We start from the raw sequence: 10,811 nt of genomic DNA, 5'->3' as shown, positions 1-10,811 counted from the left end.
AGGGGTGGACTGACCATTTGGAAACTCGGGCACTGCCCGAGGGCCCGGGGTCAGTAGGGGGCTCCATGAGATGCCCCTGGTACCTTTTTCATAGGCTTTTTTGAGTTTGGGCAAGGACACAGGGGCCCCATGATCCCCTATTGCCCGGGGGCCCCATGAGTTGTCAGTCCGCCCCTGGGCCTTAATGTATTTGTAAACGAAAATAAAGTTTTGATAAACAGCTGTGCAAATATCATGTGGAATAAAAAAAATGTCAAGAACCGCCAAGTTACTTTCCAGGATCTCTGCGATCAGAAAACGTATAATGTTCTGGAGGTTCTATGTAGGAGCTTCAGCTTCCCGATACATTGGCCCCTTCCCGGGGTCTGTGAATATCTGGTGACTGCGCATGCGTTGGTACCTGGGATCTTGACAGCCCCCTCTCCCCCATATATCAGTTTGAGGGGTTCTCTCACAGACAGGAATATCCCTCTGTGAGGAAAGAATAATGTCTGTATATGATAATTACCCCCCCCAGGTCATTATCACGCCATCTATACCGGAATTGTGAGAGGACTCTCCGCGGGATCGAACCTGCGGTCGGCACAGCGCTTCGCCTTCTGACAGGATTGTTCCGTCCCGGCCGCCGTGGTTGCTAAGATCAACATTGCCACACCGCCGCGTCCCGTCACCTAGGAGACGGCAAGATGGTCGCCGGGGACACCAGAGAAGACTGAGAGAGAGGGAGAGAGGGGTGAGTGCGGGACCCCGAGAATGGGGGACACGTGATGTCTCTTCATCTTATCATGGGATGTAGTGAGAGAGAACTGAGTGTAACCATGGTGATGTACAGTGTATAGAGATACAGGATGTGTATAGGGGGCGGGGTCTTCTTATACAGAGGTGTATATATATATATATATGTGATGTGTATATAGGAGACATTCTCAGCCTGTGTTCAGACCCCCCCCCCCAGTGTACAATGTCTCCGATATACATGTATGAATGGGGAACCAGAGTCTGGGACCATGTACACTATCAGAGTCTCTTCTATACATCAGAGACCCCCATACCTTAGAGTCCCCCTATACACCAGAGTCCCTCTGTACATCAGAGTCTCCTCTATAAATTAGAAGTCCCCCTATATGTCAGAGTCCAACCAGTACATCAGTGTCCTCCTATACGTCATAACCCCTCCCTACATTAGAGTCTCCCCATATATTAGAGTCCTCCCTATATGTCCCCATACTTTAGAGTTCCCCCTATATGTCATCAGATTCCCCCCCTATACAACAGAGTCCCCTCTGTACATCAGAGTCTCCCCTATAAATTAGAGGTCCTCCTAGTCCAACCAGTACATCAATGTCCCCCTATACATCAGAATCCTTCCTATACATCAGAGCCTTCCCTGTACATCAGAGCCCCTCATACGTCAGAACCTTTCCTGTGCATCAGAGCCCCCCATGTGTCACAGCCCTCCCTGTACATCAGAGCCCCCCCTATTCATCAGAGTCTCCCCTATACATCAGATCCCCCCATACTTCAGAGCCTTTCCTGTGCATCAGAGCCCCCCCATATGTCAGAGCCCTCCCTGTACATCAGAGCCCCCCCATACATCAGAGTCTCCCCTATTCATCAGAGTCTCCCCTATACATCAGAGCCCCCCATACTTCAGAGCCTTTCCTGTGCATCAGAGCCCCCCTCCATAATGAAAAACATTAAATTCCACTTTAAAACCTCTACTGTATTAGTCAGGAATGAAAAAAAGTCAGATTTTAACCAACGTTTTTTTAAACTTGGAGGCTCCAGGGGCTGGTCAGTGTTTTCCTATGAGACTTTGACCAGTGCGCTGGTGTTTTGTTCAGATTCTTAGTAAATTAATTAATAGGCATTACTCCTGCAGACTCCAAACCAAGGGTTTGAAAAATTTTCTGGTGACAACCAGGGATTCTTTCACTTTGGAGGGATTTTCACTCACTTCCTGTTTTGACTCTAAGACAGGAAGTGAAGGGAAATCTCCCCAATGGGACACAAATGGCAAAAAAAAACCAATCTGACCAATATAACCCTTTCTGACTCTATCCAAAATAAAATGTGTGTTCGTGTTATGGATGGGGATGCGGCACAAGGCAGCTGATCTGAGACTCACCGTACACGATACAATCTGATTGTACAATCTTCTTTAGGTCTATCAACAAGTAAGGTTCCTGCTGCTCTACAAGGCTGCTTGAGCCCGGCTTCATATTGATGCGGTGCAGAATTTGTAAATTCAGAATCGCACCCCATTCATGCGAACCGCTGCGGGTGTGTATGTTAAGTTAGCAACACCCCAAAATCGGTCTGCAAAACGCGGTGCGATGTGAAGAATCGGATCGCATAGATGTGAATACCCATGCGATCCGATTCTAGTGCGTACCCAAAAAAGGTTCCTGCATGTTTTTGGTGTGGGTGCAAGGGAGAATGTCACCAGCACACCGAGGATCACCAATACGGGTCCAAAAGTTTTAATGAACGATCGCATAGTTACTGCAAGGCAACGTTTCGGAGTCTCGCAGGACCCCTTCATCAGACATGTGACCTATGTGACATCATATACCTGATGAAGGGGTCCTGCGAGACTCCGAAACGTTGCCTTGCTGTAACTATGCGATCGTTCATTAAAACGTTTGGACCCGTATTGGTGATCCTCGGTGTGCTGGTGACATTCTCCCTCGCTGATTCTGTTCGGTTCCAGCCGACGGTCGCTGCAGCACCCACTTATACACTCAGTCATTTCTAACGCAGGAACGTGTGCGTTTGGATTGCACACTTGCATTTTGGTGCGGATGCGGTGCGAATAGAGCCATGCGATCACACCGCACTCAAATCGCATGTGATATGTACAAGAATGCGGTGCGGTTCCTGTGCGAATCACATGCGATATACCGCAACGCATATATGTGAACCCGGGCTTACTGTATGTTCTATAGTACAGGTTGCATTTAATAATGTTTATTTTTTTTTCAATCCCAGAATCAACAATAAAAATGCTTGGGCCAGTTCACATAAGACCCCCGGACCCCAGTCCTTTCTTGGGTGTGAATCGTAACACTTCAGTTAAGCGGGTGAGTGCTTAAAAGGAGTTCTAAAGTCATGTTCATCATATTAAGTATTAATAAAGAGCATTAATCACTGACTGAAAACGCTGTATCGGTATTGTTTGAAATATTCTTTGCATATATGTGCATTATCTTCCATCCATCTTTGTAGCTACAGCTGTTGGATTCTTGGTTCTTCAATAATCCGCTTCCTATGTATTGGAAAAGTGAAAGAACACATCTCCAGACACCCTTTAGATGTGCATGTTCCAGGGAAGGAGCTGGCCGCTGAGAGGTGTAGACCAGAGATTCTAAACCTTTTTAAAGGATAATTTCACCTGGAAAAAAATGCACATTTGTTTGCAGGTAAAAAAAAAAAAAAAAAGGGGTAATTATTTATTTATTTTTTTGTGGAGCCTGTTGGGCTAGGTTGATAACTGTGTGGGTGGTGCCGCTGCAGATCCGCACGAAAATCACCCGCACAGAGAAATGTGGACCCGCGGGCAGGTGCCTTTAGTTCTAACGGCACGCCGCCCGCACTAGAAAATGCATCCGCACTGGGAACCGAGGATCCTGTGCAGGCTGCGTTTTCATAAGAAGTGCAGGGACTTCTCTGTGTGTCACGGGACTCCATTCAGATGAATGGACTCTCATGTCTGTGCAAAACTCGGCCCGCACAGCCACATAGATGTGAACCGGGGCTTAAGCATTGCACCAGCGATCAGCAGATCACAGGTGCCATGCAGGTCTCTGGCAGACTGTCAGTTTAAACTGTGTGCTTAACAGTGACAGGAAGACTGAATGACCTGACAAAGTGCTCCACAGTGCTGTGGTGGTTCATTGAGAACCACAAGCCGGCAGCCACAAAGGATGTCGGTACTTGCAGTTCATTTATTCACAGAACTCTGTGAATGAATGATGCGGCTGTGTGGGCGGAGCCAGAGGCGGACTAACCATTTGGAAACTCAGGCACTGCCCGAGGGCCCGGGGTCAGTAGGAGGCCCCATGACATGCCCCTGGTACCTTTTTCATAGGCTGTTTTGAGTTTGGGCAAGGACACAGGGGCCCTATGATCCCCTATTGCCTGGGGGCCCCATGAGTTGTCAGTCTGCCCCTGGGCGGAGCCCCGCATGGCCGTGCTTTTTTAAGAAACTGACAGCTACTACAGGAAACCTCTCCCCATACTGCTATCAAAGGGAGGAGGGGGAATCCGGCAGCGGCTGCAACAGTGGGAGCATGTTACGTGTTCTACCGTACCAACAGGTGGAACATGTATCCCAAAGGTGAACTTATCCTTTAAGACCAGAGCCTGATAAATTCTCCTAACACCTTCTCTGCCCCAACAGTAAAGAATACTCATGCAATAGAAGCAAGGGAATGCAAAACATGTATTGAAGTACCGGAAGGCTCTGGATGGGGCTGGATGTCACTTTGGGGATAATGGAGATTATAGAGTAGGTAAGAGGACTCTGCAGTAGATTTGGAGGCCCTGTAAGTGATGAGGATTCTGGAGGGGGCTGGGCAACACTGTGGGAGGTTGTGGGGCACTACAGGACACTGTTGAAGGTTGTAGGCTCTGCAGCAGACTGGGCAGCACTGTGGGAGGCTGGGTGGTACTATTATTATTATTATTATACAGGATTTATATCGCGCAACAATTTGCTCAGCACTTTAAAATATAAAGGGAGACAATACAGCAACAATACAGTTGAATACAAGAGGGTTAGGAGGGCCCTGATCCTTGGAGCTTACAATCTAGGAGGGAGGGGCTAGTGGTACAAAAGGTAATAACTGTGGGGGATGGAATGGTAGGAGGAATGGAAGATTCCGTTATTAGCTGAGGGCAGGATAGGCTTCCCTGAAGAGACAGGTTTTCAGAGATCACCTAAAAGTGAGCAGAGTAGGCGATAGTCTGATAAATTGGGGTAGAGAGTTCCAGAGGATGGGGAAAGCTCTGGAGAAGTCCTAGAGATGAGCATGGGAGGAAGAGACAAGGGAGCTAGAGAGCAGGAGGTCGTGGGAGGAGCGGAGAGTACGGTTTGGGTAATATTTGGAGACAAGATCGGTGATGTAATTTGGGGCAGAGTTATAAATGGCTTTATATGTTATTGTTAGTGTTTTGAGTTTTATCCATTGGGCAATAGGAAGCCAGTGGAGGGATTGGCAGAGAGGGGTGGAGGACACTGAGTGGAGGCCAGTGGAGGGATTGGCAGAGAGGGGTGGAGGACACTGAGTGGAGGCCAGTGGAGGGATTGGCAGAGAGGGGTGGAGGACACTGAGTGGAGGCCAGTGAAGGGATTGGCAGAGAGGGGTGGAGGACACTGAGTGGAGGCCAGTGGAGCGATTGGCAGAGAGGGGTGGAGGACACTGAGTGGAGGCCAGTGGAGGGATTGGCAGAGAGGGATGGAGGACACTGAGTGGAGGTCAGTGGAGGGATTGGCAGAGAGGGGTGGAGGACACTGAGTGGAGGCCAGTGGAGGGATTGGCAGAGAGGGATGGAGGACACTGAGTGGAGGCCAGTGGAGGGATTGGCAGAGAGGGGTGGAGGACACTGAGTGGAGGCCAGTAGAGGGATTGGCAGAGAGGGGTGGAGGACACTGAGTGGAGGCCAGTGGAGGGATTGGCAGAGAGGGGTGGCAGATATGGAATGGTTAGTAAGGTGGATGAGTCTGGCAGCAGCATTCATGATAGACTGAAGAGGGGAAAGCCTGCGATGAGGTAGCGAGGTTGGAAGGGCACTATGGAGGCTAATGGCTCTCAGGAAGCCTGGAGTTACTGTGGACCAGGTTGGGGGATAGTCCGGGAGCTGGGCGGCACTGTGGGAGTTTAGGGCTGGCAGGAGGCCAGGCAGTGGGCCATGGCCTGGTGGTTGCAAAGCACTGGTGTAAACTTGCAGTCTGTCAATCAGTTGCTTGATTACATTCCATCATGCTGGCTCCTGCATTAGTAGTCAAGCAACTGATCAGCACAACTAAAGTCTCTACCATCAACTGGCCAGCGAGGAGAAACATGCTCATCTAAAAGGATGTGTTTTTTCACTGCGGCTCACCATTTGTCACCACTTACACTCTGTGCGCTCTGTGCATCTGAAAGGGTGGCTACAAAGAGCAGAATGAATTGTAGACACAGGCATTGAGCAGATGTATGCTGATGGGGAATCTCCGGAATGATTCTAAGGTATTTACGGGGACTAAATGTACACAGATTTTGTAAGAAACAGGATGAGAGAATTGAGATTTGAAGCATATATGTAGTTTTGACTTTAGTTGTGCTCTAAATATGGTGTTAGTTGTCCAACAATGTCTGGACAGTTTCACAGATCTCCAAAATACTGACAATAGGCTCAATTCCTAACGTTTTTAACTGATGCCTTTCTATTTCTAGCCATGTGACTGTAATTTGTAAATTTCATTGGGCTCAACTTGAAAATAACTGTCACTTTAATTAAAAAAAAAAAAAAAATAGTTAGTTCAGCCACATGTCAATCTATATGCTGTTTTCTCATATTCAGGTTGGGAACTCAGGTTGGGAATTTCTTTCTAACTCCAGTTAGGAAGCAACATATAAGAAAAATCCTTCTATATAACTTAATGAATTGTTTTTTGTGCCAGGTCTTTTCATGGTCTTACTCTTTCTCTGATCCGATTGGCCTGTTCCATGGGTGGGATCAGTCCACCCTGCCATGAATTGCCAATGACAGGAGGAGCCAAACATTCATACCTGCCCTGCCAGGCTCCCTGCTGCCTACATCACCACCTGACAGGGTGGGTGTCAGGGCAGGAACGATGGAATGGGCAGGCAGGCCTATGGTACGGTCACGCTGCGACTGACGACAGCCACTACCCACAGACCAGAGTCCCTCAGGGCGCGGAGTCTAAGCCCCAGGCTACCCTTCACCAGGGCCCCTGATGGTGGGGATGGACTTGACGCAGCCTGAGACCAGGTCGCGGCCCCCGAGTGACCCCAGCTGCGATAACGACTGCCGCCAATGGCGTACAGCTGGTGGGAGCTAGATGGGATCACGAGTAGAGTAGTCAGACAAGCCGGGTCAATAACAATGGAGCAGACAGTACTAGACGGTAGGCAAAGAATACTCAGGTCACGGGCCGGGTTCAACAACGGGAGGTCAGATAAAGGGTTAACGCAGAGAGTAGTCTTGTCCAAGCCGAGTCGGTTACCAGGAGAGCAATGGGAACAACACAAGAGCTTGCAACAGGGCAACATACAGGACACAAGTGCAGAGCACACTTGCAGACAGCAGGTTTAAATGTGCTCAACCACACCCTTCTGAGGAGGAGCCGCAGAAGCCTGAAGGCATAAAAGGTTCTCACCATGCTTTGCAGAAAACCAAGATGGAGGCCAGCTCATGGAGATGCACAAGCTCTGAAGAAAGGTAGGACCTTGACAGTGGGTAATGCAGGCCATAGACGGATCAAAAATCGGCCGATTTTCGCACCGTTAGTGGGTAAATTGGTCCGCCGTTTTTCGGGGTTAAGACACATTTTTTTTATCGGTCAAGTTGGAAAATTCGCGGCCAATTTTGACAATCTTGAGAACGCCCTGTGGGTGGGGCGAAACGCGTTGGCGTATTTCCGGCTGGCCGTCCCGGCGGCCGACATCATTTCCAGTGAGTGGAACGCACGCTGAGCGGTGCGTTCCAGGGGCCATCTTGCCTAGTGGAGGAAGCTGCTTCTGAGGTCTGTCATCCTGCTGTGTTACCTGGCTGTGTGGTCTTATTAAAAGATCTGTGGAAAATCGTTTTATACATCAATAAAATGCTGGTTAATATCTTTTAAAATGTGAGTGGTCTGGTTTAAAGCTTACTAAGATTGGAAGTTATAACGGTATCACGCTATGGGGTTTTTTTCTTCTTCCTGAATTTTGGTGGAGTCGGTGAGGGGAGTAATCGGAGGAGGTTTCTATGTCCTAGAGGTGGCAATATTTGGAGGTTTAAAGGGGGTCCAGGAGCCCTTAATAATCCTGAAAGGCGTTATACTCACCAAACATCTGGTGAGTGCGGTTCATGTTGGTTTTGCACTGGTGGATGGTGGAAGGATTACACTGTTCAACAAATTTTTATTTTTTGCCAGTTTTGTAAACAAAAGGATCCATTTCTTAATGAATTTCACATTCTGAGTTCAAATATAACAATGAAATTTGTCAATTGGCTCTAGTTTTTCTGTAAACGGAAAGTTTTCTACTATAGGTGTAATGACTACATAATGCACAATAATTATATAGATAGATGTCTTTCCACAAATATAAAGCAAGTGATATTGATACATAACAAAGCCTAAATGGCATAATATATTGCATAGGATTACCAAGAAAAATTATAGCCATAAGCTAAGTTGAATCATTTTAATACTTAGGATTCTCACTAGTTTTGTCTTCAGTTTGTGTCGGTTTTGCTTCTCTTGGCTTTTCTCTTGTATTCGAGGAAAGGGCTATCTCTTACAACTGCACGTGACTACACGCTTCAGGTTCTTCCTCACTTGACTCAACCACGAAGGATTCTGGTGCTTTAGGAATTGGTAGCCCCTCTCCATGAGGAACTGGACGTATTGCCGATGGAATATTTGGATAGTGCACAGATAACTTTTTCTTCTTATTTAGCCCTTTTACAATTGGAGGCACCATACAAAAGTAACAATTACTAACATGATCTGTTGGCTCTCTCCAAATCATTGGCACAGCGAAAGGCATAGATACCTTTTTTCCATTCAACCATTGCTCCAGTGCCGTCCCACAAGAATTGCAGCATATATGTGGTGCCCAGCTCTTGTCCTGGTCTCCTATCTTGCAGCCAAAATACAAGTTGTAGGCTTTCTTAATCATTCCTGTTATCCTCCTTTTTTGTGAGATAAAAGTTATTTCACCGCAGATATAGCAGAAATTATCTGCTTTATTCACACAAGTTCGAGGCATTACTGAGTAGCCTATATAAGCATAAAACGAAATGTAAAGACGCTGTCCAACTACAATCAGCTTTTATGCAGTGAAGTGATGCAATTAAAGGCTAATATTGCATCATCTCAGTATACATGCAATTTTCTATTGGTCACCAGTATCAATTGCGCAATATGCAGCTGAAGTTGCATCATAATTTTGAATGGGTTACGCCATTAGATGGGTGAATATATCATGGAAACTAGAGCCAATCAACATTTTTTAGGGTCATTTTCGTTTTCAGCACCCCAAAATTATGTAAGATTAGCTAATTTTATGCCCAAAACTTTTTACCTGTTGAACAGTGTTATTATTGGCACTGAAGAATTTTATGAAAATATAAGTTTGTTTTTTTGATCACGGGACTTTTTTTGGACATGTCACTGGACTTTCTTTGTTTTTGTATGTGTCACAAATTATTTTGTTTTTTGACACTTATATAAAAATTGTAATATCTGTATTAATATTATTTATAGGCTGGGTATTTTACAGATTGTTTTGTGTGTTTTGCGCTGTTTTGAGTTGAAAACATTTTTGACAATCGGCTGATTTTCCCGGCAATGATGGGCAAATCGGCCGATCGTTTTACCAATAAAAAAATCTGTGCATGAGCCGTGACTGCAAGAAGCAGAAAAAGAAGAAGAAGAAGAAAAAGAAGAAAGAGAAGAAGAATAAGAAAAAGAAGAAAAAGTAGTAGAAGATGAAGAAAAAGAAGAAGAAAAAGAAGAATAAGAAGAAGCAGAAGAAGAAGAAGAATTCCAGTCCGCTATTATATTTTATATGAAAAGTATTGCGGTTGCAACAATGTATCTATTTGTATCCAAATAAAAACATCTGTATCCGAAATGGATACAAATAGATACATTGTTGCAACCGCAATACTTTTTCATGTAAAATATAATAGCGGAGCTCTCTGCAAGGGACAGAAGTAATTATGGGGTTAAATGCCGGCCGTAGACGGGGCGAAAACCGGACGATTTTTTTAACCGTTGGTGGTAACGTTAGCCGATCGAACGACCGATTTTTCCTTTTTTTCTTTTTTCTAAAAAAGCGGCCGGTTTTCGACCCATCTATGGCCTGCATAAGAGTGTTTGCCTCTTGCTGTCATTGCAGATTGGCCCCACCCACCGCTCAGGATGTTCAGATCATGAGCATGGCGAAATAAAGCCACAGACAAGACTTTTTACAATCATGATCCAGAGCATGCACTCAACGCCGGAGAGGATAGCTCAACCGAACTGGACTGCAAACGCTTTCTCTGATTTCATTAATTGTAAACTAAAGAGAATGCAGCGCTAATGAAAGAAAATTAAAAAAATTATAAAGTCCAAATTAAAATCTTAAAAAGTCCTCAAAACAAAAATGTAGGAGACTGGTCTTGACCATATACACCAACACCATACACACGGAAAAGATGGCCCCTTACCGGACACTTTGACCGTATACAGCGGTCAGTATGCGCAGTGTGATGAAGAGTAGATATGATGAATATATTCAATGGATATCGTCTCCCGGATGGAATAATGGCTCCCTGATGGAGAATCTTCAATAGTAGCTGTCAGTAAGCACCATATACTAGGGACTCAAAACGACAGGTGATCCACAAAGGAAATCCTCCTGCACATATAAAATGAGCTTTCCACTTTAAAATGTATTATACTTCCAAGAATCTCCCATCCGATGATCAGAAAAGGAATATAGAATAGAAAAAGCTCACAGTGTAATAATTAATCAAAATTTTGGCCAATTTATTAAAAGATCCACATACATCAACTAGTAATATAACCAGCATTAAATGAACAAAAG

The 10,811-nt window shown here is 45.7% G+C and overlaps 1 protein-coding gene across 1 annotated transcript in view; it reads left to right on the top strand.

Moving 5' to 3' along the window:
* The first annotated feature begins 639 nt into the window (after positions 1-639).
* The window catches only part of CFAP65 (cilia and flagella associated protein 65), a 133,425-nt gene continuing 123,253 nt past the window's right edge, over positions 640-10,811 (top strand). The window contains exons 1-2 of the mRNA XM_089683579.1: positions 640-733; positions 2,992-3,083. Of these exons, the coding sequence (XP_089539705.1) occupies positions 3,006-3,083 (78 nt within the window). The 5' untranslated portion in view covers positions 640-733; positions 2,992-3,005. The remainder of the gene's footprint in view (positions 734-2,991; positions 3,084-10,811) is intronic.

This window comes from Staurois parvus, unplaced genomic scaffold (assembly GCF_062004578.1).
Source record: "Staurois parvus isolate SC_StPar_1 unplaced genomic scaffold, SC_StPar_1.0 ptg000315l, whole genome shotgun sequence".
Classification (NCBI taxonomy): Eukaryota; Metazoa; Chordata; class Amphibia; order Anura; family Ranidae; genus Staurois; species Staurois parvus.
Note: the sequence above shows the minus strand (reverse complement) of the source record. Positions and strands in the feature narration are given on the sequence as shown.